General features: G+C 47.3%; 1 protein-coding gene across 7 annotated transcripts in view; it reads right to left on the bottom strand.

Moving 5' to 3' along the window:
* Nucleotides 1-2,754: 2,754 nt before the first annotated feature.
* The window catches only part of Zfp536 (zinc finger protein 536), a 461,365-nt gene continuing 441,734 nt past the window's right edge, over nt 2,755-22,385 (bottom strand). For all 7 annotated transcript variants that reach the window (XM_087654015.1, NM_001427135.1, XM_087654025.1 and 4 more), the window contains 1 exon segment: nt 2,755-5,762. In XM_087654015.1, coding sequence (XP_087510141.1) covers nt 5,518-5,762 — 245 coding nt within the window. In that variant the 3' untranslated portion in view covers nt 2,755-5,517.

Raw genomic sequence — 22,385 nt, forward strand, 5'->3', positions numbered from 1 at the left:
GTGAGTGTGGTAATACGGTTGGGTTTGTCTTCAAGTCATTACCTACCCACCCCCTCTTTCCACTTCACTGACTCTGCCTGAGGTCTATAACTATGTCAGAGATCAAGAGCAGCTGGATGGAAAACTATGTCAAGGCTTCTCAAAAAAATGTTTTATTTGTACTTTTTATAACAGCTTTAGTGAGGCCTAACTCATATACCATATAATTTGCTCGTTGGAACTGTATAGTCTGGTGGCTTAAGAACAGTCACTAAGCGGGATACTGTCATTGCTAACTTTTAGAACACTATTATCACCTCAAATAGAAACCTGGTCATTAGCGATCACTGTCTGTTCTTCCCTTCTCCAAGCTCCTGGCAACTTCCCGCCACCTTTGGATATTGCACATAAAGGGCACCCAACATGTACTCTAGGAGCTGGGTTCTGACAAGCCTTCAAGGCTCACCTGTGCTGTCATGACGCTAGGGGTTTTATTCACTGTTAAAGTGTAGCAATATTCCTTTCCATGCATGGTTACTTTCTGTTTACTCATTACATAGATTTTTATTTATGTTTTGTCGGAAGTGCATCTGTCTGCGCCTTCAGAAGCCAGAAAATGGCAACAGATGAATCAAAACTGGAGTTATAGACAGTTGTGAGCCACTGTGTGTAAGCTAAGAATTCAACCCAAGATCCTCCAGTAGAGTAGCCATTGCCCTAACTATCGGGCTATTTCTCTAGGCCCATTGTTACATGGAATTTCTTTTCAATAAATTTTGTACCAATGTGGGAAAGACAGAAGATCCTGGTGTCTAGCCCCTCTCAGGAACTCAGAAGACCTGGTGCTATATTCCTCATTGTGAATGATAAGGGTCTCCACAGGTTCATATATTTTAATACTTAGATCCCAGTTGGTGGGGTTGTTTGGGAAGGACTTGGGGTATGGACTTATTGAAGGAGGTGTGTCACTGGGAGCTACTTTGAGGTTTCAAGCCCATACGATTTCGAGTTAGCTCCGTCTCTCTGCCTCGTGCTCATTGATCCAATGGTGAACCCTTCGCTAGCGCTCCAGCATCAGGACTGCCTGCTTGTTACCATGCTCCTTGCCACAATAGGCGTGAACTCTAACCCTCTAAAACTGTAAGCTCCAATAAAAATCTTTCTCGCCATGGTCATGGTTTCTCCTCGCAGCAACAGAAAAGCAATTCATGGAGGGCGTGTATAAGTGGCTGGGGGTAATGGCCCCATTAGAGGGATGGAGACTCTCATTTCTGCTTGCGTTCCCTAACCACAGCAATGCCTTGCCTGTGGATTTCAGGCCGGCCATGCACGTGGTTGGAGCGAAAGTTACAACCCTCACCCAACCGTCCACAGCTCCTTCCCCCTAATGGGTTCACCTACACTGTACACTCCTAACTCACTCACAATGTCTGTAGTGACACATCATCAGGGCTGAGGATAGACAGTTCCACCCAAGAACCTCACATCCCATAGGGACTTCCAATGGGCAGATGAGTTTGCTGGTAGTGATTCAGAGCGCCCTCCTGTGGACAGAGTTGCAGCGTGCACTGGATAAGGCTTGCATCTGAGACCAAGGGCAACACAAATCAAAATGAAGCTCCACCCCTCATGTGGTGGGCACACACCAGAGTCTTCTGGAGACCCCGGTACAGCAGTTATCCCTCGGTGATTCTGCTCTGGTGCCTCAAGGGGAAGACTTCAGAGTCTCCTCTGACAGTTTGGGGATAAGATTCTTTTTTACATATGATGATTATTTTCCAAGATTTGTTTAGTTTTATCCTATCATTTTATGTGTTTGAGTCTTTGCCTGCATGTATGTATGAGTGGGTACAACATGTATGCAGTTCCTGTGGAAGCCAGAAGAGGGCGTCAGATTCCCTGGAACTGGAGTTACAGATGGTTGTGAATCATCATGTGGATGCTGGGAATTGAACCCTGGTCCCCTGAAAGAGCAGCAAGTGCTCTTAATGGCTGGGCCATCTCTCTAGCTTCCTGTTTGTTTGTTTGTTTGTTTGTTTGTTTTTGTTTTGTTTTACTAAACACACACTCATAGACACACACACACACACACACACACTCATTGTATGTGCACTATCAAAAATTGGATGCCAGAGACCCTGCCTCAAACAAATAAACCAAACAAACCCATAAATAATGGACAGAGAACTGGCTGCTTTTCCAAAGGACTTGGGGTTCAATTCCCAGCATCCACATGGCAGCTCATGACCATTTATAACTTCAGTTCCTGGGATCTGACAACCTCTTCTCCCCTCTGTGCGTACTGCATGCACATGGTGAACAGACATGTATTCAGGGTGAATGCCTCCTCCTCCCGTGTGTGTGTGTGTGTGTGTGTGTGTGTGTATGTGTGTGTGTGCCTGTGTGTGTGTGTGTGTCTGTGTGTCTGTGTGTGTGTCTCTGTGTGTGTATGTGTGGACAGACATGATTCCAGGGTGAATGCCTCCTCCTCCCGTGTGTGTGTGTGTCTGTGTGTCTGTGCCTGTGTGTGTGTGTGTGCAGATATCCTCCAAAGCCATGAGGAATGAGGATATCTGCTATATAGAATATGACAGACCGTTTCTGTAAGTGGAGTCCGGTCAAGTTTTGCCAAAGACTTTACAAGCACAGAGATGTAGGTTTTATTCTTTGTAGGACTCGGCAAAGTCAGACTTTTTTTTTTTTTTTTTGGTGTTGGATTTTTGTTTTGCAAAGGTAGGGGGTTTTACTGCATAAAACACCGGATAAAAACTGGACTGCTTCAAAGACATTTTATTCCTAACAGCAGAAAGGAAAACAGTCGTCGCTGGAAAAAAAAACAACTTTTAATACTTTCTATACCAGAATAAAGTTCTGTCAACTGATGTATTATAATAATAAATAATGACCAAGAATAAACTTTAAATACAAAGTGTTCTACTTGTTACAAGCATAGCGACAAACTCCTCTACTCTATGATCTCAGAGTTCCTCCAAGATAGAATGTAGACGGGGCTGGGGACAGCGTCACAGACTACAGAAGTCACGGGGTGGGGGGAGTGAGGGCTGAGGTGTGCGGATACGAGAGCCTGGTGACACGCGACGCTGACGCTGCATCACAGAGGCTGCCACGGGCTTGTGTTACAAGTCACAAATGTTCCGGAAAGAAAGCCTGTGTCAGAGGGAAAGGGGGTGGGGGGCAGCTAGTAGGACAGGACAAAATGGGATCAACACGCACGCCACAAAGAAGGGGAGGGTGCTCCCAGTGTCACAAACAGAATTATTGCCTGTAGCATCGGAGGATGCTTGGAGGGCACAAAAGATGCTGCACCAGCGCCAAAGTGCTAGACACGGAATGTGGATCTCTCTCCTGCTCTCTCTTTTTTTTTTTCCCACTTTTTTTCTTTTTTATTATTTTTTTCTTTTCTTTTCTTTTTTTTTTAAGTTTTCTTTGCTAAGATACCACAGGTGGGGCAAACACACAGAAAGCAAGCCACTGGCACAATCACCAAACACAGCAGTGCAGTTAAAACCCTAAATGCTCACTACGGTCAGACGGTTTTTCCACCAGCGTCTCCAGGCCTCCTGTGGACCACAGAGAGACGGCCACAGTCCATCAACTCGGGTTAAGTAAGGCAGTGAGAACTATTCTAGAGAAGGGGCAGAGAAAGAAAAAAAAGAGAAAGAAAGAAAAGAAAAAGAAAAGAAAAGGAAAAACAAACACCAGCAAGAAAGCAGCTTGCTCTATGCCAGATGGGTCCACGCTGCCCAGCGGCTGCATTCCCAGTGAAACCCAGGTCGGATGACACCCTTTCGACAGCATATGCAAACCGGATTCCTTATTAGCCTGAAATTCAGTCTCAGGATAGTGCTAAGAATTTTATTTACATTGATTGCAGCTTAGTACTTTTGTAAACTGCTATAGGCAGAGTTGAAGTTTTTAAGGCCCTGGGGTTTTATAGTGTGCTCCCAGACTAAAAGGAATTATTGACATTTTTTTTTCTCTCTCTCTCTCCAAGTCTAAATGATTTCGTTTTCGAAGTTAATACCTCACTACGTCTCCACCGTCACAAGCAACAGTACCAATTCCATGTCACTCAAAGGAAGTGTGTTAGAAGGCAGGCGGGGACTTTGACAGCGTTCTACCGGATTCCAGAAGAATCCTTCTGAGACTTTTCTTATACCTTTTGTTTTTTTTATTTTTTGTTTGTTTGTTTTGTTTTGTGAACTGAGTGTTTTCTTGTCAACCCTCAAAATCTCCATCAGTGTGGTGCAGAGCTTGGTAAAATTTGAGTGTTCGAATCACTACAATCTACAGAAATACAGAACACATTTGTTTCAAAGAAATGAACATTCTAACTCAAACTGTTTTCTTCATTAGTGACAGACCTCTGGGCGTTTGGTTCGTGTTTTAATACAAGTTACGTTCGAAGAGCTCACTGGAGGGGAAAAAAATCTTGATTCATGCCCACAACACTTAAAAAATAACACATGAAAGAAGAAATCTAGTAACAAGGGCCAGGGTAGACTTCATTTTAGTAAAATAAAAAAAAATGTTTTTAAACACAATCTAAGGCAGCCTTCCCATTAGCAAACAAATTGCTGTCAGTCACCAGAACTTTCTACAGAGAGTAGAGTTGTTCTGGCTTCCTAGTAACAGTTTCTAGAATGTTTCCTACAATTTGTTTTTGATATCAAAACTTCTCCAGGACAGAAAATAATAAAATGAAATGCATTTCTTTCTGTACTGCAACTCGATATTTAAAAAAAAAAGAAAAAGAAAAGAAAAAAAGAAAAAAAAAAGGAATGATTCATCAAAGTGTCTGCAGACACTTCCTGACCACTGATTCATCCGGCTGTGTAGTTTTTTTTTTTTTAAGCACACTTTAGATTACCAGCCTCTGCAGCGCTGGTCAGGCCTGGCGCTCCCTGACTGCATGCGGGGCCGGCTAGGATTTCTCCCAGAGTGCAGAGTGACACCATGTGAATTGATTTCCCTGCAGTGACCGCCCCAGTCTGACTGGCACCTCAGCTACCTCCCAGCTCCTCTCATTAGGACGGTGGGTGAATGACGGCAGCCGGTGTCAGGTTATAGAGGTGTTTTTAAGAAGGAGAACACAGACCCTTCGAGGAGACGATAAATCACTCGAATGGTATAGCTGTTGGTTTGTTGTTTGTTTTGTTTTGTTTGTTTGTTTGTTTGTTTGGGGTTATTTGGACAAAGATGACTCTTGGGTTAGAAGGACCTCCAGCTATCAGAGCTTGAAGGACACAGGGGCCATTTCTAAAATCTCTTTCTCCCACCTGCATTTCTTGGAAGTTCTTGTTACTGGGTAACAGTGTAGCAGCCATGTTCAAGGGCTGGGGGATTTTTTTTTTAATATATATATAGATAGATATCTTTTAAAATTCTTTTAAACGTTCTATACACTAGTGAGGGGTTGTACATGATTTTTCCCCCTTGGAATGCAGTTAGCAAACTGGTGAGCCCAGATGCGTGATTTAAAACTGTAGAGAGGAGTGTCGTGGTGGACGGCTCTGCTCAGTTGCCTTCCTCCTGGCCTTTGCCTCTCTCATCTGTGAGCTCGGCAAAGCTCCCGGCCTTCACAGCCGCAGCCTCCTCGAAATTCCCAGAAGCCTCTGAGTCAACCCTGGAACGTTTGAACCTGCGGTCAGGATACTGGCTGTTGTCAAAAGGCATACGATGGACGCAGAGGACATGGGTCTTGAGGTTCCCCTTCTGCGAGGCACTGTAGGGACAGTAGTGACACTGGAAAGGCCTGTGACCTGTAGGGAAAGAAAGTGTCCTGTCAGCAGTGTGTCACACCTCAGTCATCACCCTGCCCTGAGCCTTAAGACCAACATATCATCACCCCCATCAGTGACATCCTAGGCACCTCGAAAAACTGAAGGAGACAGGGAAAGGATTCCCTGCGAAAGGATTCCCATTCTGACCAGAATTTCCGGTCTTGACTTTCCAGAAGAGAGAACCAAAACCGTTCAATACCTAGAACCATCTCAATAAAAACTAAATGTTAACAGAAGAAAAAGCGAAGCAAGCTATCCCACTTTTCACATTCGTTTGTTGCGTGTGTATGTACACAGACGCACACGTGTGCCCTTAGACATGAGCACACATGCCACAGAGCATGTGTAGATATCAGAAGATCCCTGCGGGAGTGCCTGTCTCCTTTCGCCCGCCACGTAGGTTTTGGGAATTGACTCAGACTCTCTGACTTGGCCACAAGCACGATTACCTGCTGAGCCATGGCCAGCTCATGTCCCAGGTTTGTTGCTTCTTTTGTTTTTGTTTTTGTTTGTTTGTTTTGACAGAATTCAAAACTTTACTCTTATGAATACTGAATTCTGAAGTCAGGTGGCATGAAGCAATCTCTTGGAAGGTTCCCACCCAAACAACCATTTTGTTTGTTTGTTTAAGTAAAACCATTCTTAATTTACCAGTGTGTATAAAAAAGAGAGCACAGGCAGATTCGACCAGTTAACTGCACATCGGTGATTTTAGGTACACCCAAACCCATTACGTTTCTGTGGAGAGGATCCGTACTGCTGTCTGAGGGCAAAGCCACTCGTGTTACGCATCAGGAACTCTTCACTAATGTTAGACCAAGCCTGAGAAGTCAATGTTTGGAGGGTAAGGGAGACAGGAGCTGAGTAACCCGCTCTAATCAAAGATGTAAGGAATGACTGGGCTGCACAGCTTCAGGAGTTGGGAGGGTCAGGGTGGACAGCAGGGACCACATGGATCAGGTAAAGGTCAGCCTGAGCATCAGAGAAGTAATTTTTGGGGGGTCGGGGTAGGGGGTGGCTGAGAGATGGCTCGAGGGTTAAGAGAACTGAGTGCTAGCACTTCCAGAGGACCCTAGCTCTGTTTCCAGCATCCCAGCTGGACAGTTCATAACCCCCTGTGACTCTATCTCCAGAGAATGCAATGCCCTCTGCTGGCCTCTTAGGGCACTGCACTCGCATGGCTCAGAGACACAGACACACACAGCAACACACGCACGCGCGCGCGCACACACACACACACACACACACAATAATAATAATAATAATAACAGAAACTTGAAGAGTGACTCCTGAATATGATAGTTTTCTGGAAGATCTCACATGTAGAACTGCAGACAGGTTCTAGAATTCCTAAGGAAGCTTTTCTGATCCTGCAAGTTTGATCTCTCTGCTCTGTGACTAACAGCTAGCACCTTCTGCCATCTTGAAAACTGAGTGCCTGCTTTGGAAAGTGACAGTGGATCTAGTGTTGTCTCTCTCGTGCCAGGAAGGTGCGGGTGTTTGCTCCCCAAAGCTCAGAAGCTGCATCACCACACTTCAGAGCAGAGCCCAGGGCTCAGGGCCCAGACTCATTTGCTTAAAAAAGTGAACCAGCAAGTAAGGGACCAACCATCTAATCCCCCAAATACATAAACAGCAGAAATGGTCTCATTTACTTGTTCTCTCTCCCTCTCTCTCTCTCTCTCTTTCTCTCTCTCTCTCTCTCTCTCTCTCTGTCTCTCTGTGTCTGTCTCTGTCTCTCTCTGTGTCTCTCTCTGCCTGTCTCCGTCTGTCTCTCTGCGCCCCTCCCTCCCTCTCTGTCTTTTTCTCTGTCTCTCTGTCTCTCTGTCTCTCTGTCTCTCTGTCTCTCTGTCTCTCTGTCTCTCTGTCTCTCTGTCTCTCTCTCTCTCTCTCTCTCTCTCTCTCTCTCTCTCTCTCTCTCTCTCTCTCCTTCCTTTCACTTTCTTTTTCACACTGGGATTCTCTGTGTAACATCTCCTGCTTCAGGCTCCCAGTGCTAGGCCTACACTAGGACCTCTGCCCAGTGATCCAATCTTCATTCTTTTGCCTGTTTGGATGGTTTTTGAATCCGGCTTTCCCTTTATAGCTCAGGCTAACATTGGACTATACCCCTGCCTCTGTCTCCGGAGTGCCCTCTCTTCCTGTTAGAGACCGTGCCATCTTGTCTAGCTCTTTTGTTTCTTTCTCAGTGTGCTTTGGCAGTTTGCTCTCCCCTTCCCTCATGGCCAGGGGTCCCCAGGGTTAACCCCCCCTGCCTGAGGGGTCTCTCCCTTTATCATGCAGAACCAGTTGTGGTATGTAACAGCCCTTGTGTGTACTGTGAACCTGGGAGTCTCAGAGGCATCCATAACTACCACCTTCCAGCCTGCGCCACCACAATGCACACCTTGTGGGCCAGATCAATCTGGTATTTCTTTGTCCCAGATCCTTGCTGGCTACAAATACCAAAAGACTAGTCAGCACCCTCATGGCTCTGCCTGAGGGTGTCTGGTTACACCAGACAGCTCAGATTTCCAGGATATGTTCCTGTACCCTATCTAAAGTCTCCTCTCCTTCAAGGATAAGATCCATTTCACTATGAAGCAGATCCCCTGGGAAGGGTCCCAGGTTCCCAGACTAGAGCCATAGACTCTCAACATCCCCAGTGCCCCCAAAGTACTCATAGCTTCCCGTTTGATCTGGCTCAGGTTTGGTGATGGCTATAAATCCTGGATAGGGTTTTTGTTGCTTTTCTTTCTATGGCTGTAGCAACACAAGGCTTCAGGTGGCCAACTTTCCACCTGCGAAACCTATTCTGCAAACTCTTAATTGTTGGGAGGAAATGCAGGAAAAACAAAACAAAACAATGTGTTTGCCTTCTGCCCTTCTGCAGAGCAAGAGAACGAGAATGGAGAAACCCAGCGGCAGAGCTGGCCCACCAGCGTGATGATTCCCGCCTGTGTTTCTGCCGCCTGGTTCTACCCTCAGGGCTTGGCCATCTTCCCATAGAAACAGAGAAGGCCCTGAGTGGGAGCTGTGAGACTAGCATTGCTTCTTATTTATTAGGATATATTAATTGCATAAGCCAATTGATCTCACAATGAGATTTTCATAGATGCATGTCTTATACTTTGAACATACCCTCTGACTATTAACCTCTCCTGTTCCCAACACCTCCTGCTGGCCACTGGTTCCCTCCCCATCCTCAAGTACAGCCCTTCTACGTTCACATGAGATGGATACTTTGGTAGTTTCCATCTGTACATGCCCTTGTTCTTCGGCATGCACAAGGTGAGGTCTAGACTGAGGGCTAACTCATGATCTTACTGTGGTTTACTTGAGTGTGTTCCCCAGTAGCTCATACATTGTGAGCCCAGCACCCGATGTGTCAGTGCTAAGAGGTGATGGAGTCTTTGGAGCCAAAGTCGCATGGACTTTCGTCTGGTCACTGGAGATGCTTTCCTTGGAAGGGATTATGGGGTCAGCTTCTGGGCGAGTGAATTATAACCCCTGAGTCTGAGCTCTTCTCATCAGCCTTGAGTTCACTCCTTCATAGGTATGTTCCTGCCAAATGCTGTCCACCATGCTGTGGTACAACTAGTGGCCTTTACAGGAGCTGAAGAGAAGGCAGCCCTGCTCTCTTAGATCTCCAGAATGGTTAGGTAAGTAGACCTCTCTTCTTTATATAGTACTCAACCTTGGGAAGTTTGTCTTAGCAAAGGAAATCAAACTAAGGTAGACATCAGTCCTTGGGAAACAACTGGAGAAGCCACATTTTGTCTACTTTTCCTCCCTTGTTGGGACTCTAAATAGGGCCAAGCTGAGAATCAGAAGGGTTCAGCAGATTTTAGGCAAGCAATCAGAATAACACTGAGTGCCTAAAACTCAATGATCCAATTCATAAAGCCACCCTCCCTGAATACCCTAGAGGTATGCCCAGCTCTCACTGAAAAGTGACACATTTTATAAGTGGAAAACTACGGAGCAGGAGAAAAATCAGCTTAGCATGAGTGCCTGTTGGTGCTGGAGCAGTTGAAGATCCCACCAAAGGGTTCAGAGGTTGGGGCTGGAGGCTGGGGTGGTGGCGGCTGAACAGTTAAGAGTGAGCACTGCATCTGCAGAGGACCTGAGTTCAATTCCCAGTTCCCATGTCCAGCAACTCACGATCACCTGTAGTTCTAGCTCCAAGGGATCTTCTGGCCTTCAAGAGCACTACACTTCACAATGCCCAAACCCACATGCGTTTAACTAAAAATAATTTTTTAATTAAAAAAATAAAAACAGAATTCAGGGGAAAGGGAGACACCATGAAACTGCAGAAACACTTTAAAGTACCGTCCAAAGTTTCTCAGACTCTGGGTGACTCATACAGATCTGGAATCGAGTCACTGATGTGTTTATTATAATTAATGGTTATTACTGCGATGTGAAAAGTTTTGGGAGAGAAGAAATTCAAATAATACGTCAGTCATGTTTTCAAAATGAAATGTTGGGTAACCCCGAGGCCCGCAGACTCATGGACACACTGAGAAACAATGACTCTGTTTATGAATCATCCTCAGTCAGCAGGACCTTATGGAGCCTTCCACACACGGAGTATTTTGTTGAACAGCCAACACCTTTCACTGCATCCTCCGTCATGCTGCTAAGAATCACTCTGTTTGGGGATCCCCATCTCCAACCTTTGAATGCTACCCTTCCTGCAGACCCTGTCCCCTCAGAGGCCACGCCTCTTGAGCCTCAGCACGGTGCACAGAGAGCCTTCGGTATCACCTCAGCTTGCAGGGAGTGGCTTCTCGCATTGGCCAACTTGACACAAAAGCACTTAGTTCACTTTCCCCACCAATCAATTTTTTAAATATTCATCATGATTTGATCCTACGGTTACATTCTGAATCTTGATTTCTTGGTAGAGACAAAGATGATGGACGATTATTCTGGCAGATTCGGATACTTTCGTGGTCCAGCCATTATTGGATTGGTTTGCTTTTTTAACTTCGGTGAAATGGAAGCCGCCTGCAAATGCATCTGGAGCTCTGAATGCATTCGTTGGAGGGGGTGAGCTGAGCAGTCCTAGAATTTCAAGAAGTCTAGGTCGTCCTACAGACTTGTAAGTAGAAATTTATACATGATAATGATAGGATCTTAAGACCCCAAAGGCCTCATTTCATGGTTCTTTTATACTGATTCCTGCACGTTTATCCTCAGAGTTGAACTCCATGGAAGTTTTGCCAAAAAGTGATATTGCCTCCACTGTGCAGATGGGGAAGTTAAGACCCAGCCAATCTGAATGATTTGCATTCAGACCAGGTTTCCAACGGATACAATGTACTCTGAATCTTCAACTCCCCAAATAGGTACAGCGACTTCCCTGGTTAGTTTCAGCTGTTGACTTCGTGCAAACTAGATTCACTCAAGAAGGAGCAACCACAACGGAGAAATTGCTTTCATCAGACTACCTTGTGGTCTTGTCTATAGGGCTTAATTGCGAATTGATGTAGTAGGGTATGACCTGCCGTGGGTGCTACCATTGCCTAGGCAGGCAGGTAGGTCTGAGCTACCTAAGGAAGCTAGCTGAGCCAGCCAAAAGAGGGAGTAAGACAGATAGCAGGTACCTGAAGAAGCCATGCAATGCCAAAACCATGTGCTGGCCAAGAATCAAAGTTAAGTGTAAAGTTTAGCCTGCAGTGGTCAGATGCTTGATTCTCAAATGAAAGGTGTCATTGCTCAAGACCTCTTTTGGACACTCCACCAATTCCTGACTCAAGCCAGACCCTAGTTTCTGTCTCCCATTGGCCCATTCGAAGCCCCGCATATGGAAGCCTCATGTACGTTGATGTCTGCTGCCTTTTGGTGAGAGAATGCCAGGAAAGGGTCCCAAATAAGTCACAGTAGAGAACGCCACAGAATACATCACTGTGTGCATCCAGGTCTGATGGACATGGACAACAGAAGGGGCTCAGAGGCACCAATCTGCCTAGGAGCCTTCCAATCTGTCGCTGAGGTAGATAGAGAACAAAAACTTCACATAGAAATGGGGCATTTTGCTGGCAAAGGTGAAGTTGGTTTGGGCATCAGGGGGACAGAGCTTTCCACCAGTTGCCTAGGAACTCCCATCTACCCATAGTGAGATGAAAGATTGGCCAAGGTACCCACCCCATTGTAGGAGCCCACAAATGAGCAGGGGATTCTGGGGTCCACAGGTGTTCATGAATTGCAGACAATGACTGCCATCAATGTCGTTAAAGTAGAGTTGGGTCCAATGATTCTAGACCTGAGAAGGGTCTGATCCAGCAGTTCCCACTAGACAGGCCGATCAAAGTGGTGGCAGTGAAAATAGCATCCCAAGTTGGGGATGGCCGATGGTCAGGCATGGAAGCCTGGGGCCCTGGTATGTATGACCTTCTCTTTCTTTCTGATGTCTTCCTCCTCCACATGAGTGGTCAGGTTTAGGTTTGTCAATGAGTTTGGATTCAGACTACCACCGTGGTTGCTGCTGAACAGTGGAAGGAAGTGCCTTTCCTGTCTGATCTGGACCCAACGGCTGGATCCCCCAGTTCCCCATTCCACAACCTTGAAAGTGAGATGTTCCACATCCAGAAGAACCAGTGTCGATGTAATTCATTGAAATGAAGTACGGCAAACACGGGTTGAGGCTTTGCTGAGCACATGACCCCTTGCTAGAAGAAGCTCCTGAAGATGGCAGGACTGGAGAGGGTCTGGGTCTGAATAGCCTTGTAAGATGGTGCAGTTTGTTGTAGGATCAGTTGGGATTCCAATAAGTTACCCAAGAGGCCATCTCTCCATCCCTCTCTCCCTTACCTCCAAGACTGCCATCCCCTGGCCACATAGGATGTTCCTTTAGTCTCCAACTGTTCTCCACTCCTCCTTCCCTTGGGGCCTTTGCACAGCCCTTCCAGTGTGGATTCCTTCCTTTTCTGCCTTCACTTTACTCTTCAGTATAGGCTACCTCTGCTTCCGGAATGACTTCTTGATTATTCCAAACCCACCGTGATGGCTTCAGTCCTACTCCTAACATCGGTAACTGAACAAGTAAAATGACCATGCTTGCTCCTCTCCGAAAAGACTAGCAATGCCATGAGGACAGGGACCCTGGGGTTTCATTGGAGGAGGGGTGGTTTGTTTGCTTGCTTGCTTGTTCTGATACTGCTGTTAGCCACTACAGCATGACGCAGGCTCTTCACAGACATCAGTATTTTCTAGCAGAAGAAGATGTGAATGAAACACACAAGAGAAGAGACAGAGAGGAAGAGAAGGGAAACACAGGACCAAGGGAAGGCAGTGGATCAGTGGAGGATCCTAGAACAAGAAGGGGGTAGCTCAAGATGGGAGATGAGACAGTAGGATGCTTACAGGCCACTGGGACATCGCCTCATGGGAGAAAAGAGGTGACCAGCCCTTCCTAGTGCTTCAGCATTGCTGAAACCTAAGCCACCCCAGCCCTCATCAGCCAGAGTCGGAGGCCCACACTGGAATAGTTCCAGATGGCCCCCCCGTCAACCTCCACCCTCCTCTCTGCACCTCTTGCTTTGAGGCCATCAACATTTCCCATCACTGCCATGCAAAAAGTAAGTACATCGTACGTTAATTTGTATTGTCACTGCACTGTAGAGCCGTGGTAAAGAACACATTCATTTTTAATCCACTATGAATAATATATAAATATGTATACAGTGTGGAGGGTCAAGAGGGGTGAGGAGAAAGCAAGCAGTACATTGTTTATAGTGAAAGTTGGGGAATGAGATATTTTTCTTACTTGCTACGATGGAAATAGCTATTCTTCCCCTACACCTAAGGGGGAGAGGAAAATGCCTGCCCTTGAGGGGCCATCCATTAGTTACAGTTCAGCAATGGGCAGCAGCTTCGGAGAGCCGCAGCTTGGTGCGTCCACACCTTCTGAGTTGATGGCTTCTCTTGGATGTAGGGCAGAGGATGAGGGTGGGTGGATGGGTGAATGGGTGATCAGCCCCTGGCATTCAGTAATGACACTCTTCAGAGCATGCTCAAAGTAGTCACCTTCATTGATTGATTCTCCAAAAGACAGCAAGGGGGCAGCAGGGGTAGCAGGAAGGTGGCTTCCTCTTTAACAGGTATTAAAGCCTGACCCCAAGGAGAGTTTTGGTCAAGCTGATTCTAGGCACATGCTCATCTCTCTACCACTCTGGATGCTGCCTGCAAACCCTTTTTTTGCCAGAGGATTCTCAACAAATATATTCCAGGAGGTGTTCCATAGACACAGTGAAAGTATATATATATATATATATATATATATATATATATATATATATATATATATATATATAGTGTGTGTGTGTGAGAGAGAGAGAGAGAGGAGAGAGAGAGAGAGAGAGAGAGAGAGAGAGAGAGAGAGAGAGAGAGAGAGATGCATGGACACAGATCCCATAGAGTTCTCCAGAAGACCATCAGATCCTTGTACTGAGCACATGGGACACCGCTGGAATATTGGCTCCAGAGAGACATTCATTCTTCAATGTGACAGTTGGTCTTGAGTGTCAACTTGACGGACTGAGAGACAGGAAGATTAGCAAGCATGCCGCTGGGCATGTCTTTGAAGAGATTTCCAGATCCAATTAGACAGTGAGTAGTCTGACTTAATCGGTGGTTGAAATCGCTGATGGATTCATAATTTAAGTAGATAGGTGATGGAGCTGAGGCAACTAGGGCTTCCAAGGGGAAAGTGATCATGCGGAAGTATCCTCAGGGACTTGTCTGGCCCCTTCTGTGACTGCCCTACCCTGTTCCCCGTTCACTGTGAGGGAACACCTGGACTCTGCAACGGCAGCCCTGTGTGATGGGTTCGAACTGTGAGCCAAAATAAGTCACTCTTCTATTAGGCTCTCTCAGGTACTGTGGTCACAGCTGCAGCTGTGTGCGAGCATCCAAGACAGCCTCCCACTATGGACACTAAAATCTGCGGATGTACAATCTCTGCGTGTAAAGCAGCAGCATACACTTCACGCCTTCTCACACCCTTCCTCTTGTCTCCTTCCTTCTTTCTCTCTCTTTTGGCTGCTGCTGCTGCTGCTGCTGCTGCTGCTGCTGCTGCTGCTGCTGCTGCTGCTGCTGCTGCTGCTGCTATTGAGACACTCGCAGTTCCCATTCACAGCACCCATAAGGAGTGGCCCACAACCGCCTAGGACTCCAAGTTCAGAGGTTCTGACGCCTTCTTCTGGCCTCCACGAGCACTGTGCTCACACGTACACACCCCACATGCACACATAATTAAAGGTAAGACAAGTCTTTGAGAAATAACGGACTTAATGAAACTGGTATGTGATCAGCTGTTTCACTCTACTGTTTGGTGCATGGAAGGAGGGAGAGACCTGTACTGCGTGTTCCGTAGAGACATCATCACCAATGGTCCAACTACACAATAATAAATGAGACGCCAGGTTAACAGCGGTATTCAAGAGAGGCTGGAAGACGAGAAGTGTCAGGAGGGTGTGTCCGCATATCACTTGTTTTACATGGATCCTTCATGGTGCTCAGTATTTACTTAAAAACACATCTTGAGTTGTGAAACTTTGCAGAATTTCCCCCCATATGTTCAGTCCACCTGCAGATGTGTGGCTAGCTGACCTGAACATCCAAGTAACGATATTTCCATCCTTGTACCCACATCAGGGTGCTGTTTTCTAGAGGGAGCAAAGATGGGGTGGGGAAAAGCAGCAGCTTTCACAGCTGCCTCACACAGGGTGGAAGGCTTCGGAAGAGCTGCCTCCCGTGTGCTCTAATGAGGCTGATGATAATACAAGGATATCTAAGCCACTGGACTCACCCCCCCAAAAAAAATACATTAAGCACAACACATGCTAATGAAGTGGGAGGATGGCTTTACCTGCAGAGCCAACTAGGATATGTTAGACAATCAGCCCCTGGAAGCCCAAGTGTCTGTGCTTGGGGGAAAGTCACAGGACAGGGCAGGGACTGCAGGTTCGAAGACAGGTCAGCACTTTGAGGTGGTGGTCTGGTTTTCCCTAGGTGCCCTGGAGTCTGGGATTCCCAGTCTTCCTATTCTGCTCTCTCTATAAGCTAAGAGCTTTGACCCTGATCTTGTGGAGTGTGAGGCCCCCTAGTCTAGAATCCCTAGAAGATTCTTGTTCCAGCTTCAGGGCCAGCAGGGCAATGAGGCTGCTCAACTTACACAGACAGGGACCTCCAAGAAGAGCTGCTTCCTTGGGTGCATATATTACACTTCCTAAATTTTCGCCCTAATTCTGAGTAGATGAGAATGTTCCAATCAGGTATGTAATTCATGTTTTCCATTTTCAAAAAAAAATGCATTCTTTCATCTAATCAAAGACGCTAAAACACTTTGGAATAGTACAAATAATTTCAGGTTTTAAATTCCAAGTGATTTGGGTTTTAATTTAAAAGGCTACTCAAAAGCACATTCATTTTAAGCGAAGTCTTATCCAGGTGGTAACTCGTTGGCAGCATCACCGAGAAATCATGTTTAGCTTAATATACAGACAGATTACGGGTGTGTTACATAAAGTTTCCCTGCACACACTTTGTTACCATGTTCCTACACATCTTTTATGGTGTTCCTCAACCAAGAGGGTCTAGGAAGGTTGAAGTTGATTTCGAATGCCATTCTCAACAAAATGTTCAAGGAGGGGGAAGAGGTGGGGGCGAGGAGCGGGGAACCTCACTCTCTCAGTGAGGTTGCAGTTCCAAAGATTCCCCGGTTTCCCACATCCCAGCAGCTGTGGGCCAGGCGTTCAAAGGCAGGCCTGTGGTGGAACATTTCAGAGACGCACCGTCACAAGCCCTTCGGGAAAGTGGCTGATACTTCAAGGGCTGGAGAATGTAGGAGACTGATCCCAGAACATTTTGCGCTGTGAGATAAATTGTTGCTTTTTAAAGCCTCCATTAAAAGGTTCACGAGGGCATCTCAAAAACAGCGTGGAACCAGGAAGGAGCCCCGAAGGCTCGGACGCAGACCACTTTCAACAACAAAGTAAATAATATCGCCCCAAATCACAGCCTAATGTATAAAATAAATATCCGCAATCACACTGACATAAATGATTGAATCAGTAAATATGTATGGAAGGATCTGCAAGTGCGTATGACAAATAATTCATGTGGACGTTGACGACTGAGGGAGCCAGAGACGGGGCGCCATCCCGAGGTGCGGGTTGTCTGGCCCACAGAGGGGGAGCAGTGTTGCCTGGCAGTGAAGAGCTCTAAATGAACCCGACCTTAGACAGGTGCTCAAGGTCACATTGGCAGGCGTTCTTGATTTGGTACGAGAAGGGCACTCCGGGTTTGTCATCTTTCTTCCCCAAACCCAGAGCTCTAGTCTAAACATGAGAAATTGCAGCCGAGGGACGTCCTACAAGGCACAGCCTCAGGACAGCCAAGGTGATCACAAATGGAACCTGAGGCCTCATGGCTAGGAAGACTGGAGGGCACATGACAGCCCGTGCAACGGGGCCTCCAGAATGAGGGCTCAGAACAGAACGTGGCCGTTAAGTAAAAACCAAGGCAGTCTGAGGGAAACATCGGGTGACTTAACAGCAGTGTGTCGATACTGGTTCATCGCTTGTGATGACTGTAATCCAGTAATGTACAAGACGCCCAGGATGGGAGGAACTGGCCGAGAGACCCGTGTGTCTCCTCCTCACTACCTGTGCAAAGGTTTTGGTGACCTAAATCTGTACTGGAATAAAAGACTCACTTTTCAAAGTTCTCTTACACACCATCTGTCATGAGCTGATGATGAAAAAAGCCTAGAGCTGATGTAATATGGCAGAAAAATCCCAACACCTAACGTCAGGCAAAGACCACAGCTAAAAGTCTGGTCCTGGTTTAGCAGGTAGGGCTGGTAGAGATGGCTCGGTGTTGAAGAACACTCACTGCTCTTGCAGAGAGATCAGGTTGGGTTTTCGGGATATCTCGTGTCTCCTGACCACCAGCCCCAGGCGATCTGATACGCTCTGGTCTCCAGGGACACCGGCCCATACATATATTCTCAGGCACAGGCACATACAAACGACAGAACCAAGGATAAGCTAATACGCCTGGCAGGCAGCTTACAAACTTTCCTGAGGAGACAAACTTGGTGGGGGCAGCGTCACATCACCCCTATCCCAGACCCGGCTACCAAGGGCCAGAGGAGGTATGAGCCTTGAGCCCTGGTAGTTTCGATTTTACTGAATCAAAGTGGTGAAAAGTGGATGCTCTCAAGTCCCAACCAGACCTTGTCTGACTGGGGCTGTGTGCACCTTTGGGAAGCTTCTTCCCCCCCCAACCCCCACCCCGAATCTCAGGGATGTGAAATGGGCGTTGTAATACTGACAAAAGATAGAACGTGGGTTGGTTTGTAATTTGGGTGGACTGAGAGACAGGCAGTAAAGTATTTAGCGTGTGGCTGGTAAGAAGAGTCAACTAAATCTTTCCTGGGTATGGTTAGGATATCGAGACGCTTCCTTTCTGGAGTTCGCACGGAGGACAGGGTCTTTGAGACTCTGAGAGGATGCATGCCTGGCTAAGGATACCAAGCCCGAGACAGAGCCCAGCTTTGGCTGTGTAGTCTGAGCTGAACCGACCACGGCCATCTCTCTGTAGCTTTGGGTTCAGGCTGGGAAGAACTCCAACGGGAGAAGCAGCAGAAAGGGGTCTTTGGCTAGCGTGAGCTTTGCCAGGCACGGTCTACAAGAGTCCAGACCACCCTGTCCACATTGAGAGCAACCCTGGGCATTGTAAGGGCTCAATGTCATGCTCCCTTCTCCTCCCCCCACCCCACCCCCTGTTCTTTGCTCTCTTCCCAGGCACTCCCATGCCCAGACCACTCCCTGTGGTTCCAAGTCACACCACATTTATTTGTTTGCCTCAGGCGGCCATGGTCTGTGGAGCCACCAGCCTGCCTGGGTGGTCAGCCGGCCGGCGGCATGCTCTCCACTGCCACTATTGATCCGGGAGCTTAAATCAGCACCGGATTTTATGAAAACATTTACGTTTATCATTAAATAACCTTCAAAGGGTCGATGAACTTACTTTCATTTTTTTTTTTGGAGATTTTCAGATGCGTAATATAATAATACTCTAACGAGACTCTGGGTTTGTCTCTGGGCGAGTGCATTTAATATTGAAAGAATTGCCAAGAGAGGCCACACGAAGGAGACATCAGCCTTGTGGGGAAGTGCACCCCAGGAGCAGGGGCAGCCGGTGGCTTCCACACCTGGCAGGACACTTTGCTGCAGCATGTGGGGGTGTGGACACTGTGCTAAGCATTTTTGAGGTTTACAACCTTAGGAGAAAAGGAGAAGTGCTTCAGAGCCATATGCGACGACTCAAACGCAGATATCCTAGTTGTTTTTATAGTTTGCAATTTATCAATTTCAAGATATTAAACAAAATAAAGACCCTATTCAGAAGGAAAAAAAAAAAAAAAAAAAAAAAAGAGAGCGATTCTAACATCAGCAGCTCTAACACCTGCTAGTCATACCAGAGTCTCTCAGCCTTCTGGGTGCTGAGCTGACATGGATAAGCCCCTAGGCAAACAAGGAATTCCTGAGAGGTGCTAACCAGCCCTGTCCTGGCTAAATCTTGCTAAAAAACCACCAAGACCACAGGGCCAACTGGCTCCTTCAGAGTAACAGGGAGACCTATCAGCCATACCCACTTGCCAGCATCGAGTCCCTCTGTATTTGTGTGCACCCCCTCCACCCTGACCATTCATAGGTCCCTGTTTTCTGCTGCGGCATCTTGCCTCCTTTGCCTGTGATGTATACTGCTGCCATTGGCTTTAGAAATGTGTCCCCTCTTGTCCCCAGAGTACACAGTGAAACTATCACAACACTCTCTCCCCTTTAGAACCCACGAGCACCTCTTTCTCGTTGAAAGCATGAAGTGGGCACCTGAGTACGTCCAACCTGGCAGTTTCCAGAATTACAGGTCCCTCCCTCCCCTGAGGAGGATGGAAACCTTAGCAGTTTTGCTCACAGGAGTGGCTGCGTAAAGAAGGAGAGTGGAAGCTTCCCTGGGGTGAACAGTCCCCTCTGCCTAATGCTTCACTTTATGGAGCTGGGGACAGTCTGGAGGGGGTGAGAAAGGGGCCCTGACAGGCAGACCTTGGACAGGTTCTTCTCTGCTTCTGGTCTCAGGGAGCTCACAATCTCCACCTTGTCCTCCTCTACTCTCTGCTCCTCCCCATGATCCTGGCCAACTTCCTTCTTCTCCCAGGCCAAGGTTGCCTCCCTTAATGGGTGGCCCCACTCCTCCCTCCCTGCAGCCTTCCCTGCAGGCTGTCCCTGTAGTCTGTGTTACATCCCAGGGATTACTCAGCCTGCTTTGTTAGTTTCCTCTCAGGGAAAGCCCCACTGCACCGTGGCTGGGTCACTTCTGTTCCCATGGTCTCTAATCTCATGGACAGTACTCCTGGTCTTGGTCAAGTTCAAGTGTACCATGCTCCATAGGTGGTGCTGGGAAGTGTGTGGGGAGACCATTTTGAGGGAAGCTGTGATAGCATCACCTTTCCTGACCTGTACCTCACAGCCCCAAACTCTGGAGCCCACCCTATCCCCATCCCACCTCATGCACCCCAGGCACATTTTTTAAATGTTTTGATACTATTTTTGAAAAGTTCTAGTATGCTATCTATGTATTAAACACACACGCCACACCACACACACACACACACACACACACACACAAAGCCAAACAAACAAACAAAAGATTTCACGCAAAAATATGGTTTTCCAGTTTCCCTGGAGAAGTCAGAAGGTCTAGCAAGCTCTTCCAGGAGGCAGCGGATAGAGCCTGCCCCTGCCACCCACTTCTGGAATGCCCTGTCTGGCACTCTCTCACCCTGTGTGTGCCCATCCAGGCTGTGCCAGTATGGAGGTTTTAGCCTCAGCTTTACAAAGTCCTGTGTGGAAGTTCAATCTTACCTTGCAGTGAGTAGGTGTGTATGTGTGTGTGTGTGTGTGTGTGTGTGTGCATGAGTGTGTGTGGGGGGGGGTTGTACGTCCTTTTCTGCACCAGACGGGCCTCATTCCTGTACACACCCAGTGAAATAAGCAAGTGGGTGGTCGTGGCCTGTTCTCTGGCTTCCCGTTTCCCATTGTGTCTCTGAAAATGAAGAACACATCGGTTTTTCCTACTAATTTCTGTTTTGTGGTAGAGTTTAGGTATGGGAGGGGGACACCGATATGGTAACACGGCTTATGCCAAGGGCGTGCTGTGTATTGCTTCCCTGTCGAAAGACACAGTGGTCAGAGGGAGGGGACAGATCTAAAACAGTCACTGAAACGGCAGTCTACCAGAAGTTGTTCTCCAAGGTTATCTGTGAGAACCCACGACTTACGCACGCACATCGCTCATCAAAACTAGCACGTTTCCTGTGGGGTGGGGTTCCTGTGGATGGCACCTCTCTAAAAACTGTGGCAAAAGCAGCCACATCCTGCCAGATGCGGTGCCAGTCTAGGTACGGAGGCCAGAGAATGTGTGAGGGGGGATCACGGACACCCCTGTCCATAAAGGAATTGGTGTCTGCTAGTCATCCACACCCAGGGCCTTCGTCCACGGAGATGTGTGGACAGGATATTTTGAAGGCAGCGTCTACTCAGCATGCTCCATCCCCTGCAGCTAGTTCTGGAACAATAGGAAATGATGAAGAAAAAAGGACAGAAACATAAACTTTCAACCGGCTCGTGGATGGCTGCTACTGTGGTGGCATGCCCGTCAGTGAACAAATGAATGGATGGATGGATGGATGAATGAATGAATGAATGAATAGTGCCCACAGGAGAGGTAGCTAGCCCCCCCACCTCCCTTTCATGGAGTCACAAAAGAAATGCTATTCCTTTCTTCTCTTTTCTTCCCCTTAATAAAAGGCTCTCTCTGGAAATCAAACGTGTCAGACTTTGCTCTCTCTTGCTGGCATGATCCAGAAGATGGCTGAGGAATGACAGATGTCAGCGTGCAGCTGCAACGAAGCATGCAAAAGTTTCTCTCTAATCCACTTATTTCTCTGTAGTCACGTAAACCAAAACAAATGGGCAGGGCTTTACATTAGGGCCGGCAGGGTGGGGGTGGGAGGGACCCAAAGCCACAGCTGTAGGACTTCCATTGCATAACGAAGCCTCCTCCACGCCATCTTGCTATGATTTCCCTCTGCAGAGGGGAGAAAAAATCGCCAGGTAGTGTGAAAGGGCCCCTTAACACAGGGGGTCCAGAAGGTCAGCTCCTGTGTCCTTTTGTCCCATACAAACCGTCCCATAGGGGGCGGTTGTAAAGGCAGGATAGGGGTGTCATTAGCACAGGGAGGCCTCAGAACGAGCACCCACAGGCAGGTACGCACAAGCACCCTGTGACACACACATCACACACCAACACCCTGCTAAACTAACAGGATCGGTTTAATCACCAGCACCGTCGTTTTCAACTACTTGAATAAATCCAGGGGAATTATAAACGAAGCTCGTGTGTAATTAAAGTGAGGGTTGTTAGACTCTTCATTTAATAAAACACTTGAAAAGAAAAGCCCTGGTAGGTCTCCGCAATGCCAGGGGAAGCAGAAGGGGAGGGGTGCGCGCGTAGGTGAGAGAGGCCGGCCTCTTAGCGAGTGGC

Source organism: Rattus norvegicus, chromosome 1, assembly GCF_021556685.1.
Source record: "Rattus norvegicus strain SHRSP/BbbUtx chromosome 1, alternate assembly SHRSP_T2T, whole genome shotgun sequence".
Lineage (NCBI taxonomy): Eukaryota > Metazoa > Chordata > Mammalia > Rodentia > Muridae > Rattus > Rattus norvegicus.